The sequence below is a fragment of the Papio anubis genome, unplaced genomic scaffold (genome assembly GCF_008728515.1).
Source record: "Papio anubis isolate 15944 unplaced genomic scaffold, Panubis1.0 scaffold83, whole genome shotgun sequence".
NCBI lineage: Eukaryota > Metazoa > Chordata > Mammalia > Primates > Cercopithecidae > Papio > Papio anubis.
The window spans coordinates 1-20409 of NW_022168525.1; the positions used below are offsets into that span (position 1 = coordinate 1).

A 20409-nucleotide genomic window follows, 5' to 3' on the forward strand; every position below is an offset into this window, starting at 1 on the left:
TAGAAGTAGCACAGCCGCTGGACGGCCCGCAGCTGGCCTGGGCAGAAGACAAAATGGAAGACGTTAGCCTCCCAGCATCGAAGCGAGGCTGGCTGGGCTCGGAGGCCCCTGCGCCGTGCTTGCCTCTTTCACACCTCTGTGAGCCTGGGCCCCATAGGCAGGGAGCCTGAGCGCAGACAGGCCATGCACCCGTGCAAGGGCAGCTGCCGAACACACTGTGACATGGGCACAGCTTGGTGCAGATGCTCATGGTAGAGCCCGGCCTTCTTTACAACCCCCAGGGCCGAGGTCCTGGCCAGGCTCGGCCCCTGCACCAGGCCATCTATTTCTGCTTCACAAAGCCCCTCTGGCCAGGACCAGGGCCGCCTTCAGCCTGAGCTGATGAGGCCAGGGGCACAAGTAGCCCCTGTCGCAGATGGAACCCTGAGAGAGCAAAGCCAAGCGTCATGTCTGCCACACACGGCATCATGTTGGGGGAATGGGGTTCAAAGCCGGCCCCTGGCGTTCCCACACATGCTTCTCTCATGCAACCAGGCTCCCAAGCCACAGGCTCACTGGCCTCTCCCAAAGCCTGATTTTCTAGTGTCAGAAACATTCCGGAGATTAACACAGGAAACCAGGTACGCCGAATGGACATCTGTCACACACGCCACCCAACAACAGCTGAATACACAGTCCTCTCGAGCGCCCACGGGACATTCCCCATGACAGACCACGTGCCAGGCCACAAAACGAGCCTCAGTGAATAGAGAAGGACTGAGACCAAAGCAGAGGTGTTCTTCAGCTGTACTGGCACGAAACTAGAAATCAACAGTGAAGCAAATGTGGGAAATTCAAAAATATGTGGAAATTACACATTCCTAAACAACAGTGAGTCAAAGAAGAGACCATCAGGGAAACTGAAAACTAATTTGAGAAGAATGCAAACAAATGCACAGCTCGGGCCAGCGCAGTGGCTCACGCCTGTCATCCCAGCACTGTGGGAGGCCGAGGCGGGAGGATCGCTTGAGTCCAGGAGTTTGAGACCAGCCTGGGAAACATGGTGAAACCCCGTCTCTATAAAAAATACAAAAATTAGCCGTGTGTGGTGGTGCATCTCTGTAATCCCAGCTACTCAGGAGGCTGGGACATGAGAATGGCTTGAACCTGGGTAGAAGTTGCAGTGAGCCAAGATTGCACCACTGCACCCCAGACTGGGCAATAGAGCAAAACTTTGTCTTAAAAAAAAAAAAAAAAAAAAAAAAAGCACAGCATATCAAAAATTCCAAGATGCAGCTAAGGCAGTGCTGAAAGGGAAATTTATAACTGTAAATGTCTACATTCAAAGAAAGAAGAAAAATCTCAAATCAAAAACCTAACCTTCCACCTTGAGAAACTAGAAAAAGAATGAACTAAACCCAAAGTGAACAAAAGGAAGAAAATAATAAACGTGAGAGTGGAAATGGGAAGTAAAAATACAGAGAATGGAAAAACAAAAGAGATAATCAACAGAACCAAAAGTGGGTTTTTTGAAAATAATAACAAAATTGACAAATCTTTCACCAGACTGACCAAGAAAAGAAAGACGGGACACAAATGACTAAAATCAGAGACTGAGCACCATGGCTCACGCCTGTCATCCCAGCGCTTTGTGAGGCTGAGGTGGAAGGATCGCTGAGGCCAGCACTCAAGACCAGCCTGGCAGAACATGATGAGACTTCATCTCTAATATAAATAAATAAATAAATAATTAAAAACCCAAGTTTCTAAAATCAGAAATGAAAGAGGAAACCTTATTGCCAACCTGACAGAAATAAAAAGATTCCATGAAAACACTACGAACAACTGTACACCAACAAATCAGACCATCTAGACACAACAGCCACACTCCTAGAAAGACACAAACTACCGAAAGTGACTCAAAAATGACCCCAAGGAAGCATGTGGGATATCAGCCCCGCCCTCAGTCTCCTCGACTGTTCAGCGCAGGGTGGGGAGACAGGGAAGCATGATCCCCGTTCCCTGGCCTGCATTTCCAAGTCTGAATCTCCCAGCACCCCACGGAGGGCCTCGTAGGAGGAGGTGCCACAGGCTATTGTGCCAGGAGCCACGGGAGGCTGCAGTGGGGGCTGGGGTGCTGGGTTCCTGGAGGGTCTCCTTCCAGTCAGAATGCCCCTGGGGAAGAAGCCTGGGTCTGAACCCCCTACCCCTCCTTGGGCAGATGTGTGGGACCGGGGCCCCTTCACATGGTCCTTTCCAAAATCTCATCCCTCCTAGGGCCAGGAGTGGTGCCAGGCCTGTGCTGGGAAATGGGCAGATTTGGCCACAGCCCCTGGGGCTCTGGGCCAGGCCACAGGAGGCACCTCTGAGTGGTCTCACTACGCCATGACAAAGCGCTGCAAGACAGAGGGGACCCACAACAGTATCCCTTGTCTCGACCATTTCCCTGGACTCAACTTCCTCATCTATCCTCTGCGGCCTAGATTTCGGACAGCCCTGCCCACCTACTGTCCGTTCACTGCTCCGTCTGCAGTGACTGTTCGATAGCACTCCATGGCTCCCCAGTGCTCTTGGGGAAAAGGCCAAGCACAGCCTGAGGCCCCAGGCCCTGCTTAGCTCTCCAGAAGAGCTTCTCACCATCCAGCACCCAACCCACCCAGTCCCAACTCTGCACCTCCCTGCATAAGCCCTGCTCACTCCCCCCCGCTCACACCACACTCATCTCCGCTCACTCCCGCTCACTCACCCCCATCACACCCCCACTCACTCACCACCACTCACACCCCACTCATCCCCGCTCACTCACCCCCACTCGCTCACCCCTGGGCCTTCACACAGGCTACACCACCAGCCCCTCCACCACCACCAGCCCCTCACCCACCACCTATTACTTGACTAAATCCTCTCAACCCTCTGGTCCCAGACTAAAGAGGCTTCCCTAACCCGGGGCCAAGTGCTGCCCTGCCATCACGCCACTCACCCTTTTGTGGCTTCTCTGGCCTGAAGCTCACATTCCCACGCTCAGCCCCTGCCACCCGAGGACCCCACAAGCCCCATTTGTGGGTGGGGCCTGGCACACTCTGCACAACGAGCTGCTTTTGCATGAACTGCTCTGCGGCTTTGGGCAATTGCCCGTCCTGTGTCCTCTGTGAAGTGGGATGACAGGTGCACAGGCTGCCGAGATACCAAGCAGATAACAGGGACACAAGAACTGGCGTTCAGGGCCTGGCTCGTGCAGGGGCCCCAAGTCCCAGCGCAGCAGAGCCTGCCTTGATCCCAGGGTTATGTCTAGGGATTCCCAGCATGCAGGACTTTCAGTGCTCAAGGCAGGATGGTCCCTGGGCAAACCGGGAAGAGCTGGCTGCCCCAGTAGGGCACAGAGGGCCTGGCCCTGCGTGGGAACCGCCTGTCTCCAGGGCTCTTGCCAACATCTGCTGTTGGCCACGACTCAGCACTTTCGATGGTGGAAAAACCACCACTTGTTTCTGAATCACAAACCCCAGGTGTGCCCTGACCCGAGTGGCCCCAGAAGGCGCACAGGAGGAACCGGGGCACTCACTCTCCACGTGGCCCATCTCCATGGCGACCAGAAGGGCCCACTCATAGTAGCCCTTGCCCTGCTGGGCCGGGCCCTGGCGGGTGCAGAGGTGGCCCAGCTGCAGGAGCACGTGGGTGAAGTCCCGGCCACACTCCCGACAGGGCAGCCTCGAGAACAGCCGCACGGCCTCCAGGAGGTAGTGCTGGGCCAGCCTGCTGGCACCCGCATGCAGGCACAGGGCCCCGAAGTTGGCCAGCACCACTGCCTGGTTCCTCTGCTGGCCCAGGTCCCGAGCCACCCGTAGGGCGCGGTAGTAGCCCTCGGCTGCCTGCCTCGTCCGGCCCGTCCTCTTCAGAGCCACGGCCACCATGTTGGCAATCACGCCCTCCTGGTCCTCGCTGGCCACCACTGCATCCTGGACAGACTGCAGGATGTCCAGGGCCACCGGGCTCTGTCCATGAAGCACGTGCAGCCAGGCCAGGGCCAACAGGCGGTCCACGATGGCACGGACTCCGGCAACAGCACTGGCTTCCACTGCCTGCGTCATGAAGGTGATGGCCGGGCCGTGGTAGCCATGGTGGCTGTACAGCTGGGCCAGGCTGGCGTGGAGAAGGCCGCGCAGCGCCTGGCCTGCGCCCGGGGTTAGGGAGGCCAGCGCTCGCCTGAGGTAGTGGGAAGTCTGGGTGGGGAGGCCGTGGGGCTGGAGGGCGTTCTGGAGCACCAGGTTCACGCTCCTCAGCGAGCCGGCCAGCGAGTCCTGTGTCCTCAATGAGGCCACCTTGACACAGCTCAGCACCAGGTGGGGCAGGCACTTGTGGCTGTAGATGTCAGCCAGGAGTAGGGAGCAGTCTGAGAGCCACGCAGCCTCTGGGGCTCCCGAGTCCCTGTGCAAAAGCAGCAGCCGCTCTAGAAAGGGCAGGGCCTCCTCGGGCTGCTTGAGGTGCACGTGGTGCCTGGCCAGCAGGAAGCAGGCCCGGGCCTCGGCCTGCAGGCTCTGGCCACCCACCGCCCACCGCAGCGCCAGCTGCAAGAGCTCCCCCTCCGCCTCGGTGCTGCAGATGTGGCCGGGCGTCCCCAGGAGCAGGGCCATGGCTTTGGGAACCACCTGTGTACACTTCTCCCGGTTCTTCTGCTTCCGGTAAATGCTGGCCAGGTTGGTGTACACAGCCACCACCAGGAACAGGTCCCCGAAGCTGCCTTCCAGGGCCCCCAGTGCTTCCTCAAAGTACACCCGGGCCTGGGACAGCTTGAGCCTCCTGCTGCACAGCCGCCCCAGGAGGAAGCAGAGCCTGGCCAGGGCCATGACGAGGCCAGCGTTCTTGGCCGCCCCTCGGGCCTGTGCCAGGCGCCCAGTCAGCTCCTCCTCGTCGCTAAAGCTGCAGAACACGCTGCTCAGCCATGGCAGCGCCACGTCGTACAGGCCACGGAAGCTGGCCTTGTACCCGGGGGCGTTCAGGAACAGCAGCAGTGAGCTCAGGGCCTCTGGATCCTCCCAGTCGTCCTCAGCTTCCAAGCAGAAGGAGGGCTCCTCGGGGTCCTGCAAGCTCACGTTGCTGGATGCCGCACAGAGACCCCAGGACGCTGGCTCCAGGGGGCAGCCTGGGCAGGTCTTGCATTGTTCCAGAACATTCTTCACCTTCGGCAGGGTCTCCTGTGGCTCCAGGCCCAGGCAAGGTGGAGGTATTTCTGCAAGTCACAAAAACACCTAGACAGATGTGAGTCCTTGGTCCACTGGGGGCAGAGTCCCCACATCCCCGACCCTGGCGCAGCTTGCCACGAGCCCTTGAGAATTATGTGCAATGCAAACTCGGGGCCTGGAGCACGTAGGAACTCCGGCACTATGGGGACAGAGAGAACACGCAGGCCCGTGGCCTGACTCTCCTACAAAATCACCCTCCTGTCCTGGCTTTGTCACCCACCTGACAGCAAGGTTTTAGGAGACTATGTCAGCTCAGTGATCCCTCAGAGACGTCTTTCCCTTTAGAAAGAATCAAAGCCTTCTAACTGGACCCATGTATGTGCAGCACTACAACTACAAATGTAACTTTTGTCAGCATATTGGGCCCCCCGGTGGGGTACAGGAATCCATCAAATCCTCAACAGCCAATCAGAGCTATGGATCAGCTCAAAAGCTGCTATGCAAAATTGGTAAAGCCACCGACGGCACAGGACAGGGGTGTTGTACCCATGTACCCAGCTCCGTGCAGGGAAACGGACCATCCCTGCAGGAAGGATGGGAAAGCTTCCAGGCCCCTGTGGCCACCTTCACCTTGGATGGTCTGAAAACCTGAAGCCCTCAGTTCCTAAAGGGTTAACAAAGGCCAGACTGCTCCAGCAGCCCACTGGTGCCTGCTGGCTTTGGTGGATTCCTAGCCAAAGCCCCCTCCCAGAGGTGAGCAAACAAGCGCATTTCCTGTTGGAAAACCTGGGATGAAAGGAGGCATTACTGGGAAGGGAAAAACCTAGATTGAAACAGACTCTCTGTTTCAAGCTCACATGTAAAAAATATTTTCAATACAAACTGCCTCCTTATTCATCTGTAAAGCCTTGGAATTAAAAAAATAAATAAATATGATTTAGAGGCAAATGTCTGACTTGACTACACTAGATGAGCTAAGAAATCTCCCCCACCCGGCAGAGGCACACAGCCCCTCCCAGCCACTACCCTGGCCTCCGGGGCAGCTGGAGAGCCACGTGCCTTGGCTCCCGGGACTTTGGCAGAGGGTGGAACCACCCCCTCCCTGAGGCAAACCTACAACAGCCTTCCCTTCCCCACTGGCTTCCCTGGCCTCCTCTGGGACCTTGTGCCTGCATCCCAAATGTACTGGGATGGATCCCATTCCCAGGGAACTTCCAAGGGCCCTTGGGGCGTCCACATCACCAGGCTGTCCACATGCAGACCCTGTGTGATGGGAAGAGACAGAGCCATAGAGGGGAGAAGGGAGGGCCTCCCTGAATCAGCCCCTCAGGAAGGAGCAGACCCTTCAGGGACCTCAGTTGAGGCCCCTGCAACCTAAGGCTCTGAATTCTGCTACCCGCTGAGGGCAGTGTGGCCTCCCACCTCTGAGGCAGAGCACAGGGTGAGCTGCAGCTTCTCCAGGTCATGAGAAAGGAACCCACAGCTACATGTGGGCCCCGGCAGTGGAAAGGATGCCCCACTTCTGTCAGGGACCAGGCAGGGGCCAGCATGTTCACTGGAAGAAGTGTGGGACCCCACGGCCTCCAGTGCCAGAGTAGACGGGAGGTTCAGGCCCACCTCAGGCGATGTCCCTCAAGTCCCCGGCCCACACCACAGAGGGGTGACAGCCGCATCCAATGCCCACCGTACTCAGCTCTGTCCCCTCCCCCAGCGTTACCCCAAGGCCCAGCTCATAACCAGAGGAAGCCTGAGCCACCAGCAAAACCCACCTCGTTCCTGTGGCTGCTCGGTCTCAGCTTCCTCTACTGAGTCTGGCAAGGGAGAAAAGAGAAGCGATCAACACCCCCAGCCAGCACCTCTGGTCCCCTGTCAGCTTCAGCTGGGTATCGGTGTTGCAGGGTGAGAGCATCGCAGGGTGCAGGGGTTGCTGGCTGGGGTGTTGCAGGGGTACAGGTGCACACCAGCATAGGAGCGCTCCTGACACCTGAGGGAGAGGCACGGCCAACGGGCCAGAGAATTCCCGTGTTCCAGCATCTCCAGGCCTCCACCCCACCCAACCCCTGTGGGGACTCCCCTCTCCCATCGTCTGGGGACATCCTCCCATCATCAGTGGGAGCACGCTCTCGGCTTGCATCAGCTCCACCAGGGAGTAGGGCGCATGGAACAGTCAGCAACTCTGAGTCCGAAAGCCCAGGGATGAATGCCGATCCACCGTGCACCCCCACCCTCTTCACCCCAGGGCAGGCAGCTCCTGGGTCTGTTTCCACCCCAGCAAAGAGGCTGACATTAACTGTTTACTGGGTTTCCATGGAGATCAAATGAGAAATAGCTGTAAAAGGTGTGGACCGCGTCAAGTGCTGTGAATGAACTGGGATAACAGGCGTGCGGTTCTGGGGAGCACCCTCCAATGCCCCCACCCCAGAACATCTACACCCTGTAACGCCCCCACCCCACAACACCTACACCCTGTAACGCCCCCACCCACACTTACACCCAGTAACGCCCCCACCCCACAACACCTACACCCTGTAACGCCCCCACCCCACAACACCTACACCCTGTAACGCCCCCACCCCACACCACCTACACCCTGTTCCACCATTTTATTTCCCTTCCACCATATTGACATTCCCTATTTCTCGCCACTCCACCCCATTCTGGGAGGCAGCCCCGCCTGACGCCCTGCCTGTGTTGCCCATGAGCATGCCTTGGGATGGCATTGCCTGGCCGCCCTCGGCCCCGCCTGGCCTGTGGGCGGCCCCGCCTGCGGCCTCACGCCCATGGTGTTGCCCATGAGCACGCCCGTTGACCCCGCCCTGGCCAGCCCCGCCTGTGGGCGGCCCCGCCTGAGCCTCACCATGTGGGCATTATGACGCCGCCTCAGTGGGCCCCGCCTCTGGCCTTAACGCCATTACCACAACACCTACACCCTGTAACTCCCCCACCCCACAACACCTACACCTGTAACGCCCCACCCCACAACACCTACACCCTGTAACGCCCCACCCCACAACACCTACACCCTATAATGCCAGCCTGGCCAACATGGCCAAACCCCGTCCCTACAAAAAAATACAAAACTAATCCAGGGTGTGGTGGCGTGTGCCTGTAGTTCCAGCTACTTGGGAGGCTGAGACATGAGAATCGCTTAACCCAGAAGGCGGAGGTTGCAGTGAGCCAAGATCATGCCACTGCACTCCAGCCTGGGCAACAGAGCAGGACTCTGTCTCAAAAAAAAAAAAAAAAAAAGTGGGTGTGTAGGCACATCTGTGTTTATCTACACCCAGCAAACAGCACGACCTCTGCCATGTTTCTTTATGTTGTGGATGACATACCACCTTCATCCATGCATTGCTCTGCAGCCCCCAGAGAAACCTTTCGCACACAGAGGGGCACTGAGGTCAGAGGGACTATCTCTGTCCTTAGAAGGCGGCAGCCCTGGGATCCCACCATGACATTCCCTGGCAGCCAGGTGACCAGGTCACACCACAGCCTGGGTTCTTTGTCTTGTGGCGAGGAGAAAAGTCACCCTCACCCGGGCAAAGCGCGGTGGGCAAAGGGCTGGGCCCCGAACAGGAGCCTTCAGGGCTGGCAAATTAGAACCAGGTCCACACCCTCTCCCTCGCCCAGCGTCTCAGGCAGGTGCCTGGGGTCAGGGTAGGAAGGGCTTCCCTGGTGCCCACGGGAGACTCAGGGCCACATTCCCACACCCCCAGCCCCTCACCCATCCTCTCTCCTGTCTGGCTTCTCTGCAGCCCCTGTGTGCCCTGGAGGCGGCGGCAGCCTCTGTCTGTTCACCTTTCAGTGCCCGGGGGCTGGCACTCACTATCTGTGGATGGACAAGGCAGTGGGGGCTGCGGAAGGGAAAGGGGAGGGCAGCAGCCCTGCCACAGGCATCGCCCACACGCACCCAGGCTGTACACGCTGCAGACATCAGTGCCCGACATCCGCCTCAGCAACTGCCTGGCATCCTCCTCAGAAAAGCGGCCCTCGCTGAAGAATGACTTTTCTTCCTCATTGAGAAAAATTGCACTTTCCAACCTGGAAAAAAATGAAGTGCTTTATTTAAAATAACATATTTGCGAAGTTGGCATTTCACACTAAGACGCATTTCCATTCCTTGATTTGACAGTCTCGGAGCACTACTCTCTGCCCGGGGTGGAGACAGAGATTTAAAAACAACAACAACAAAAAGTCCGGACGCGGCGGCTCACGCCTGTAATCCCAGCACTTTGGGAGGTTGAGGCGGGCGGATCACTTGAGATCAGGGGTTCAAGACCAGCCTAGCCAACATGGTGAAACCCCATCTCTACAAAAATACAAAAATTAGCCAGGCATGGTGGCATGAGCCTGTAATCCCAGCTGTTCGGGAGGTTGTGGCAGGAGAATCACTTGAACACAGGAGGAAGAGGTTGCAGTGAGCCGAGATCATACCACTGCACTCCAGCCTGGGCAACAGAGCAAGACTCCGTCTGGGGGAAAAAAAAAAAAAAAAAAACAGATCCTGCCCTCAAGGGGTGCCTTGTCTGGCCAGGGTCAGATACCCAAAAGCAGGAAAGGCTGCAACAGATGCAAACAGGTAATGGTGTCCTAGGACAGTGAGCTCCTAGACAGCCTTCAAAGCCCCACCCCAAATGTCCCCTCCCTTATGAAGTCTCCTGTAACAGCTGCAGGCAGAACCAATCCAATCTCTCCACATTGTAAACTCCTGCTGATTCTGTACAACCTCAATGCTCCCCAACATAAACTCAGGGCACTCTCATAAAGTCAGGGAGAAGAACTACAGGAAGAAACAGAGAGAGAGGGAGAGAGGGAGAGAGGGAGAGAGGGAGAGAGAAAGGAGGCAATTTTTGCTTATAGGACTAAATTACCAGTATAATATGAAACTTTGAAAAGCATCTTATTGAGATTTTAAAAAAACTTAGAGTAGCTTACAGCACATTCTACAAAATAACGGGCCGATATTCTTTAAAAACATCAAAGAAAGACTGAAAAGCTGTTTCATATTAAGAAGGCAAGACAGGACATCTGAATAGAACACGAGGTCTGAAATTTTCATTGTCTATAAAGGGCATCATTGTGACTACTGGCAAAATCTGAATAAGATCTGTAGATAATGGCATTGTATCAGTGTTAATTTCCTGATTTCGACAGTTGTACTGTGGTTACATAAGCAGATGTCCTGGTTTTAGGAACCACATACTGCGTTATTTAGGGGTAAAGGAACATCATGTTTACAACGGACTCTCAAAAGGTTTAGAAAAAAATAGAAGTGAAAGAGAGAAAGTAATAAAGCAAATATCATAACATGTTAACATTTGTGCAATCTGGGTGAGGGCATATGGGAATGTTGTACTCTTTTTGCAATTTTCTTCTAGGTCTGAAATTGTGTCAAAAATAAAGTTAACGAAAAAAAAGAAGAGCCACCAGGTTGTTCATTAAATAAAAGATGAAAATCCAGGGTCTGGATTAGGAAAGATATTCAGCAAACATTTGTTGAGTGGATGAGAGAAGTCAGAATTTCTCCATCCGGGAACAGGACCAATGGCACCTGGCCCTGTCATCCTTCTGGGTTAAAGGAAGGGAACAAACTAGCTCATTCCCCGGCTCTTCTCTGACCCTTTTTAAGTTCAGTACATGCTGACTTCACACGGCCCCCAGTGACCTGTTGAGAAGTTGTGGTCTCCCTCGGAAATGGTAGGGATCAGCTAGACCAAGGATGCCCAGACAGTGTCCCGTGGAACACCAGCTCAGCCAAAAGCAAACAGGGTTGTGTGAGAAGAGGATTCTGGAGGTTATATAAGTGTGGGAAAGGCATTTCAACAGGAAAAAGATACCTTGTTTGTGCTGGGAATCCCTGGGATCACCCACAAGGGATGTGAACAAAGCTTTTCCCCACTGCTTAGGGCACGATGAAGTCTGTGATGGAGTAGTGGGTGAGAACATGCTTTGGGAACTGCTGGTGTAGCTCCTGCCATCAGAGTATGGCCTAGCCAGCTTTCAGCTGCTTCTGATGCACAGGTGCCAGAGGTACCAGAGCAGATGGACCCTTTCCATGAGGGGAACAAGTGCATAGCTTGATGAGGCATGATAACAAATGGCCTCTGAGACCCAGTCTGAGAAGTGTTGGTCTGTCGCAGCCCCAAACATGGAAAAGGACCACTGAAGACAAGCATCTCATTGGTGGGGCCAGGACCAGGGTCATATGACCCAGAAAGTGGACTCTCCACGCACCCACGTTCTCTGTGCTCCTTGACCGAGGTCTGAAGAAGCTCAAGTACAGGGAAACAGAATTCCATCAAAGGATGGGCACAGCTGACTCCTCTCCAAAGACCCCCTGCTGTTGCTCGCACTGGGCAGTGAGGACACCGAAGTGACCAGGGAATTCTTCTCTTGGAGTTCCCTGGCTGGGGGCAGGCAGGTCATGGGCGGCGTGGGAATCACATAGGAAGAGGCGTATGGCCAGAAGAGTGCCCCCACAGAGGAGCCACGGGGGCTGATGGGAGGCCCCAGGAGAACAGGGGGGTCGGGGAGAGTGGGCATCCCGGGCAGAAGGGCACACGTGTCACCCAGAGCCGTTTTAGAAGGCACGAGTTACTCTGTGCAGCTGCACTCTGGTGAGCTGATGGCGAGGGCCAGCCTGGCCATGGGGGCCCGCAAGGCTGGGCCCAGAAGCTTCCTGGGGCTTTACGGAGAAGGGTGACGTGTGTACTGGATTACATTGTGTCCCTCAATTCATGTCTCTCGGAACCCCAGAAGGTAAGCTTTTCTGGAGAAAGGATCTTTGCAGGTGTAATTAGTTCAGCTAAGATGAGGTCAGACCGGAGTTGGATGGGCGCTAGGAGACGGGCACCCTCATAAGAAGAGAATACAGTAGACACCCAGAGGAAGACAGCCACATGGAGATGGTGGCAGAGTGCAGTGATGTGGCCACAAGCCAAGGAACGCCCGCGGCCACCAGGAGCTGGAAGAGGCGAGAAGAACCCTTCCCTAGAGACTCCAGAGAAAATGTGGCCCTTCTGGCCTTGGTTTTAGACTTTCGGCCTCCACAACTCTGAACGAGCACATTTCTGCTGCTTTAAGCGCCTGGTGTGCAGTGCCTTATCACGGCAGCCACGGGAAGATAATGCACATGGGCAGGTGGGCATTCGAGGGACGCTCTCCCTGCAGCAGCCCGGAGGAAGGACACAGGGGAACCCTGGAGTCAGGCACTGGGGCTGAGGGGGCAACAGCCTGAGGACAAGGGAAGAGACTAGGCATCGTCCACAGCGATTTCCAGGCTTGTCACCTGGGAAGCCAGGTGGACGCAACAATGTCCCCTTCGGTGAGATGGGGGTGGGTTCAGGAAAGGAGCAGGGCTCCAGCCACTCACTCGGACACGAGGCCCTGCATGCTGATGAGGTCGCTCCGCACAAACCCCACCTGGCCCGAGGCTGCGTGTCGGCCCACGCACCAGGGCAGGCCGGGCACCTGCGCCCCAAGGATCTCGATGAGGTCGCCACCTTGGAAGGTCATCTCTTCGGGCCCCGAGCCCTGGAAGTCTGCCAAGGCCCAGGCCAGGCCCACAGCTACAGAAGAAAGCCACACGGTGAGTGCCAGGGAGACCAAATAGGGGCCTGAGCGGGCAGACAGGGCCGATGCCAGCCACCCTGGACCATGGGGAATTCATCTTTTGGCTGCTAGGAGGTTCGTAGTAAAGCTTGGCCTCCGCAATGAGACAGGGAACGTCTCCGTGGTCCTCAGAGGGGATGTTTTTATCCCTCTATTGAAGATGAGGAAAATGGAGGCTCAGAGATGTTGATAAATGAGCCTCGGCCATCAGCCTCCAAAACCAAGGCTCTTTCCTCCTCGGCCATCAGCCTCCAAAACCAAGGCTCTTTCCTCCTTTCCTTCTGCAGCCACAACCCCCAGCCCTGCCCACTCCCCACCCACTCCCCACCCCGCTCCTGACAGGTGCACAGGCCATCCAGACACCAGCAGCTTGGCACAGAGCAAAAAGCGCTGGATCTGGCATCCAAGCAGAAGGGCTGCTGGCAGTGCCAGCTTTTCACAAAGAGGACACAGCCACAGTCCTCTGTTAGTGCATGGGGCAAATTCTGCCAGTGCCAGCCCACCTCGACGCAGGGCCTTCCAGGCGTTTCATACAGTGACGGAAGGATAGAGTCTGAGACTGTTGGGTTGCACTGTCTGAGAAGTGACATTTGGGAGCTCTTCGGAGACAGTGGCCAGGGGCCTTGGTGCAGCTTCACTGAGCATCCTGTGAAGCTGCATCAGCCCCCAGAGTTCCTGAGTATCAGTTATAACCTCACAAGCTGGAGAAGACTCGGTTGGTACAAAAGTAATTGTGGTTTTTGCCATTGAAAGTAATAACAAAAATCACAATTACTTTTGCACTACCTAATAGCTTTCTCTCCCTCCCTCTCTCTCTCTCTCTCTCTCTCTCTCTCTCTCTCTCACTCTCTGCCTCAGGGAGGGTTCAGGACAACTTCCAAAATGTTGGTGCTGCTCCGTGGTACACACCTTTCCCCGGGAAAGAGAGGCCCATGGAAACACTTACCCATCAGCGGGTTGTCGGGCGTCACAGGGCCACCCATGGCGTCATCGATGGGGTCCTGGGGGACCCTAAGAGCCCACCTGGAACCAGAAGAGGGAGGTCTTTGCTGCGGGATTTCAGATTTGGGGCAGATACATCCTGTGCAGAGACTGGACAGGTCAGCCGCCCCCAGCAACCCAAGCAGGTCCCTCACCTCCCCAGACACACACATGTGCACCCACACACACGCCTGCCCGGCTGTGTGTCCTTCAGGCCCCGTGTGTGTGGCACTGCTCCCAGGGAGCCCCATGTCCCTCAGCCTAGGGCCCTCATCCTGGAAACACCACCACCCCTGTGAACCTGGAACCCTGCAGACCCCCAAAGCACCTGCCTCCCCAAGCTCCGCACAGAGAGGGGTGAGGGAGATTCCAGCCTGGGGCTCTGGAGGCCTGGATTCAAATCCTAGTGCTACTGTGACTTTGCCATATAACCTGGACAGATCACTCCTCTCTCGGCCTCAGTTCCTTCAGCCAGAAAAAAACGAAGCTGAACTAGATGACTGATAGTCCCTCTTTCCCAGGGGGCAGAGCACACTCAGTGTCCCCTGTTGGGATGCCACTGGCCAGAGGACATAGGGAGGATTCTTAGGAGAAGCTCCTCCTGGGTCTCAGTAATGAGAGAAGCCAAGCCACAGCCTGTCATTTGAGATACTGCAAATCAAGAGACTGAGGTTCTCTCTTTGCTTTGGCTACCAGGAAGCTCCAACCCAAGTTAATGCCCCTGCTTCAGCCAGTGAACAGGAGTCTGCATGTGACCTGTCCTCACATCCCCTGGCTCTACCCCTGGGTCCCCTGTGCCTTCTCACTCTGGGTACACATGTTTTATGTAACTTCCTCAAAAGCTTTTTGGATGAGCCTGGTAAGAGCTCATGCCACACCTCCTGTGCCATCGAACCCCAGGATAGCCCTGCCAGGTGGATGTCATTGGCCTATCATGCAGCTGGCAGGCCCGAGGCTCAGACAGGTGGCCAACTTGCCGAGGCCACACCGCTGGGAAGCAGCAGAACAAGTCCATGGCCAGGTCTGTCCGGGGCTCCCACCACTCCCTGTCCATCCCCTTGACCTCCAGATGACCCGGGTCTGGGAGTCTCGGTGAGGCCAACGGCTCTCAGAGCAGCAAAGGCCGGTACCTACTGATGAAACGGAATCAAAGGCTCCGGGGCGGCTGCCACTGCCACCTCCTCGGAGGACACGCTGGGGCTCGGTGGTGAAGAGTCTGCTTCCGGGGCCGCCTCTCCCTGGGGAGCCCCCGAAGCCTGCCTGAGGGCCTGGGGGCCATTTCCTGCATCCCGGGGACCCGTCATCACTCTCACATGGTGGTCAGGACACAGGACAAAGAAGGGCCCTTCAAAAGGATGGAGGCGGTCACTGAGGGTGGTTGGACTGGGCGCAGCTGTGGCCCTGCCCCCCACACCCCTGCCGGACAGACAACGAAGGCAGCACCCGCAGGAGTGGTTCCCCCAGTATCTGCAGGCACAGAAACCCAAAGGGGCCCAGACGGGGAGGTGGGCCCGGGGCGAGGTCCCAGCTCAGCCTCCATGTGCTGTGTGAGGCTGGCTCAGCCTCAGACCTTCGCCCTGGGCCTCAGTTTCCCTGACTGTGCGATGCGAAGCCAAACGTGGGACCCCAGGGCCCTTCTGCTGAGTGTGGACTGCCCCCGTGAGCCCAGCCACCGCTGGCAGCCCTCTCCGGCTGTGGTTGGGTAGGAAAGACAGCCTCATGTCCCCGCCTCAGACTCGGGGCCAACCACGAGGCTAGTGCAGCAGCCACGCCAGGGACACGAGCTGGGGCTGGCACCAGACAGAACCTCTCTTCCGCTGTGTCCCAGGCACCTCTGTGTCCCTGGGGGCTGGCCAGGGTCTCTACCACTAAGTGACAGTGCCACACCAAGCACACCTCCCTGCCTGGAACACCCCTCAGCCTCCAGAGGCTCCGCAGCCCACAGCCCCAGGCATGCTCAGCACAGCGGGATCCAGGCTGTCACCCCACGGCCCGGGCGTGCCCCGCACAGCTAGACCTTGGCCATCACCCCATGCAACACTCACCTTCTTGGACGAGGAGGCTCTCGTGGGTCAGCCTCAAGGCGTTCTCATCGACATGGACTTGGATGGCCGTCTCCTCCTCCTCACTGGGCGAGAGCAGCCAGAAGGCCTGGTCCATAAGCAGGTTTGCCAGGCAGTGATGAGTGAAGCCTGTGGAGGCAAGGCCCGGTCACCTGAGGGCTCCAGAAGAGGGGCAGGGAGGCAGGGAAGCCTGCGTGGCCCCAGGTTAGCTGAGCCCTGCATTGACCAGGTCCAGGGAGACTCGCCCTGAGGTGCACACAGTGCTGGCCACACAGCCTGACCGTCCGGGCTGTGAGAGGTCAAGCCCAGCTCCACCACCCACCAGCGGCAACCATGGTCAAGTTATGTGACCTCCCCACGCCTCCGTATCCCCCTCTGTGAGACAGAGACCATGTGGTCGGGGCCGTGCAGGCCGTGGGGGGTGCAGGCTAGCAGCAAGGTGAGTCTGAAACGCACATGCGCGAGCCCCACCCCGCGTTATGAGCTGATATCTGTTTCCATTTCTATCAGCTGAAGCCTTGTCTCTGGGATGCTGCGAGCTCCCCACTCTGGTCTGGGACAGTGAGCCTTCGTTCACCGCAGCTGAACTAGGAGGCTCGGTGCACGCTTAAGGCACAGGCAAGTGACGTGAGAATCCTTCCTCCACACTCAGCGTACAGTGGACTCTGAAAGACGGGGACGGGAAGCCTGCTGCCCTCTGGATGGACGCCCCCCTGCCCCGCCCACAATGGCCACCACTGTGGATGGGCAGCCAAGGATGAGCCACTTCCTCCAAGAACCGGCCAAGGGGGATGAGCGTCAGCCCTGCTCACTGGTGCTCGGGGAATTGTGGCTACAATTCCTATTCCCTAACTTACTCGGCCCTGAAATCAAGGGTGGTACGGCAAGATCCCCAGGGAGGCTCCGTTAGAGCCTGGAATTCCTCCAAATGGAACAGGGAATGTTTCAGGAAGAGCTCACGTGGGTCAGCTTTCAAATCACAGCTTTCCCGGTCAGCACTGAGGCCACTGGATGGCAGCTTCCCTCAAGTTGTGGTTGAGTGAAATTACAGAAAGCAGCGTGTGAAGGCAACTAGAAGCACAGCCTATATCATTCCTTCAACAAAGACCCACATCCATCCACGACTCCGCCTACCCGGCATTGCTCCCTGAGCACCAGGTGCGCACACCAGTGTTGCTATCTCGCTGGTGAGGCCTTTGTGAACCTGCCTGCTCTAAAGCACGGATTTGTGGCTCACGCCTGTAATGCCAGCACTTTGGGAGGCCGAGGCGGGCAGATCACCTGAAGCCAGGAGTTTGAGATCAACTTGGTCAACATAGTGAAACCCCATCTCTACTAAAAATACAAAAATTTAGCTGGGCATGGTGGCTTGTGCCTATAATCCCAGCTACTCAGGAAGCTGAGGCAGGAGAATCGCTTGAACCCAGGGGGCAGGGGCTGCAGTGAGCTAAGATTGCACCATTGCACTCCAGCCTGAGTGACAGAGTGAGACTTCGTCTTAAAACAATAGATAAATAAATAAAGCACCAATCTGTAATCTAAGTGCATGGTGTGTAACCAGCACCTTCCAACAGGCGTCCCCATGACCAATTCTGGGAGGGTCACCTCTTTACCAAGAGCGTGGTAGGTGGAAAACTTCCAGATTTCTTCAAAAGTCTTAAATGTCACCACGATCCGGTCCTGGTCACTGTGGATCGACAGCAGCCTGGCTGATAATTCCTTAAGAGAAAGAAATAGGAATTCGAGAGGGCCCAGGAGCTCCGGGGCATCTGTCAGGAGGATAAGTCCACATGACAGAGACATCTCACAGACGTGGCCCCAGCGGGGCACGACACACCCAGGGCAGATTCCTTCACATTCCAAGTCAGCTCCTCCCCTGCTCTCAAGCCAGCCATGGCTCCCCAGAGCCTGTGGGGAGAAGCTCCTGCCCTTCCCAGAGCTCATGTGGCCCCCATGCCCTGGCCCCTCACCCTCTATGCCTCCACCTCAGCACTCCACCTGCCTTATCCCACACACACCAGTGACCGCCTGTTCTCCCCACCTAAGCTGGTTCCTGTTCAGCTGTGCTCCCAGCCGCACCTGCAGCATCAGCTCTGATTTCCATCTCCCCAGCCAGCATCCCCTCTCCTCTGATTTCTACTCATCAGTGTTGATAGGCACATGAAAAATAACAGCAGCTAACACAGCTCTTCTCGGGAAGTATGTGTCACAGGGCACTATTAGAGTCTCCATTTGAGAGACAAAAAATAAAGCCCTGTTTCTTTCTTTTCTTTTCTTTTAGAGATGAGGTCCCACTCTGCTGTCCAGGCTGGAGTACAGTGGCACAATCACAGTTCATTGCAGCCTCAACCTCCTGGGCTCAGGTAATCCACCCATTTTACCTTCCCACAGGTGTGTACCATCACACCTGGCTAACTTTTTTATGTTTTGTAGAGACGAGGTCTCCCTATGTTGCTGAAGCTGGTCTTGAACTCCTGGGCTCAAGTGATCCTCCTTCCTCATTCACCCAAAGTGCTAGGATTATAGGTGTGAGCCACCATGTCCCGCTGAAGGCTCCATTTCTCATCCAAGGTCTGACATCTGTAAGTGGCTCAGCTGAGATTCAAACCCAGAGCCAGCACACTGACTCAGTGCACCTGTGCCCGACATCACGCACCACAGCCCCACGTGTCGAGCAGGTACTATGTGTCCAGCACCCTGCAGGTGCTTGGTGTGAGTTAATCACATAACCCTCAAGTCAGCTCCTAGGGACGTAATTCTAAGCATCCCCAATGTGTGGCTGAGGAAGCAGGGTTCATAGAGGCTAACAGGCACCGGCCAAGGCCAGGCTGGTTCAACCCCAGTCAGTGGTGGTAATGTCCAGCCCAGCTCCCAAGCCCCCGGCCCTCAGCCATGGGGAGGTCTGTCAGGCCCAGACACACCCTGTGCCAGCCTCCCCAGAACGCTGGTGTGTGCAGAGGCCCGCAGGATGCTGGCTTTGTCGCCAGGAAAAAAATAATAAGACTAACTTTACACTTGTCCTTAACTCCCCATCAAAGAGACTTTGACAGTCCTTGCGAGTGGAGGACAGGTGGAGAAAGTGACAGCCCGAGGTCCCCTGTGCTGGGGCTGTGGGAGAGCAGAGGGGACGATCACAGTGTCCCCCATGAAGCAAGTGGGAGAAACAACCCTTCGCCATCCCCTGGGCATCACAGCCTCCCCTCCCTCCGAGGCCACCACTCTCCTGAGTGGCTCTTGCTCTCTGAGGCCTGTGTCCTCTGTCCCCGGTCTCAGACACTGCACCTCAGTCCCTCCCTGCCGCCGACTCCAGCTCCCATCCCTGCCCAGGCCCTAGAAGGCTACTCACCCCGAGCACGCGGGCCATCTCCCGGCTGTCATTCTCCAGCAGGCGGAGCTGGCCCCGGAGGGTCTGCTGTAGGCCGGGGTCCTGTAGCCCGCTCTTCCTCCGCACAGCCAGCAGCTGCAGGGTCAGGTCTGGAGGGGCAGATGGAGAGTGGGCAGCTGGTCTAGCCTGGGCTGAGAGGTCTGTGGGACACTGTACTCCCCCTGCCAGCCTCCAACCCACACACCTGACCCCGAAGGCCTGGGCAGTGGGCTCCTGGGTTTAGATCTCAACCTTGCCCCACCCCTAAAAAGGCCTTAGACTGCTGCTTAGCTCCCAGCCTGTTTCCTTCGGGATGAGTGCCTGTCCTATGGAGTGCTGGAGACAAGTGGACTCATGTCCCCTGCAGGCCAGGCCAGCACAGCAACCACTGCACACAGATGGTCTCTCCTCCCTGTCACCGTGACCTCCAACCCTTCCCCTCAGCGCCCTGCCCCTAGAGGGTTGCTGCATCGGAACCTGTGGGCACAGGACCTGGACAGCTGCATTTAGCAAGCCCCTCTTCCACCCCCATGGTGACTGTAAGGTGGGGAGTCTGGGACCATGGGGGCACCCACCTCCAGCACACAGCCCATAAGCACCTTGGAAACCTCAGTTCCGCCTCCCTAAGCCAGCTCCTCTCCACTTCCTCCCTGTCTCTCAGAGGGCAGAGGCCCCCACCCCTGTCCAGATCAATAACACCTCCCACTCACACACCACATCAGCCACCAGCAACCCCGTGGGCTCCACCCCCCACCCCACCCCTGCCCCCATCCTGGTTCCGAGCCTCGGCGGGTCTGACCTGGGCAGCTGTCCACACCTGCCCCTCCCTCCTGTCTGTGCCCTGATCTGTGCAGAGCCACTGGGACCCCATGACGGCACGGTCCGACCCATCACCCCTGCTCTGGGCCGTCCCTGTGGCACCGTCCAGCTGAACCTTCCGCAGGGGTGGGCGTGGGCTCTGTCTGCTGGGTCCCATTCGGGGGCCACCCACCACGGGGGCTGCGGAGCTCCTGAGATCCACCCCCCTCCTCAACGTCTGAGGTTGGCAATTTCCCACTAGAATCCAGGCTCCCGGGGCTGTGACCCCGTCTGCCCTGTGCACTATCCCTCCCAGTGCCTGGAAACACAGAGAAAAAAGGCTTCCCCATCCCCCAGGTCAACACTCAGCCCCAGATCTCTAGGCAGTGTCATTCCAGGGGCTTTGGCCTCTACAGAGCCAAAGGGAGAAGTGGGG

The 20409-nt window shown here is 56.9% G+C and overlaps 1 protein-coding gene across 1 annotated transcript in view; it reads right to left on the reverse strand.

The window, feature by feature from the left end:
• Positions 1–5: 5 nt before the first annotated feature.
• Positions 6–20409, reverse strand: part of SH3TC1 (SH3 domain and tetratricopeptide repeats 1) — a gene marked incomplete at its 3' end in the record, with an annotated part of 33002 nt that continues 12598 nt past the window's right edge. Inside the window, exons 4-13 of the mRNA XM_031662674.1 lie at positions 19158–19285; positions 17425–17530; positions 15794–15940; positions 14883–15093; positions 13714–13790; positions 12529–12724; positions 9067–9197; positions 6926–6967; positions 3539–5203; positions 6–37 (exon numbers count right to left, since the gene is read on the reverse strand). Of these exons, the coding sequence (XP_031518534.1) occupies positions 6–37; positions 3539–5203; positions 6926–6967; positions 9067–9197; positions 12529–12724; positions 13714–13790; positions 14883–15093; positions 15794–15940; positions 17425–17530; positions 19158–19285 (2735 nt within the window). The remainder of the gene's footprint in view (positions 38–3538; positions 5204–6925; positions 6968–9066; positions 9198–12528; positions 12725–13713; positions 13791–14882; positions 15094–15793; positions 15941–17424; positions 17531–19157; positions 19286–20409) is intronic.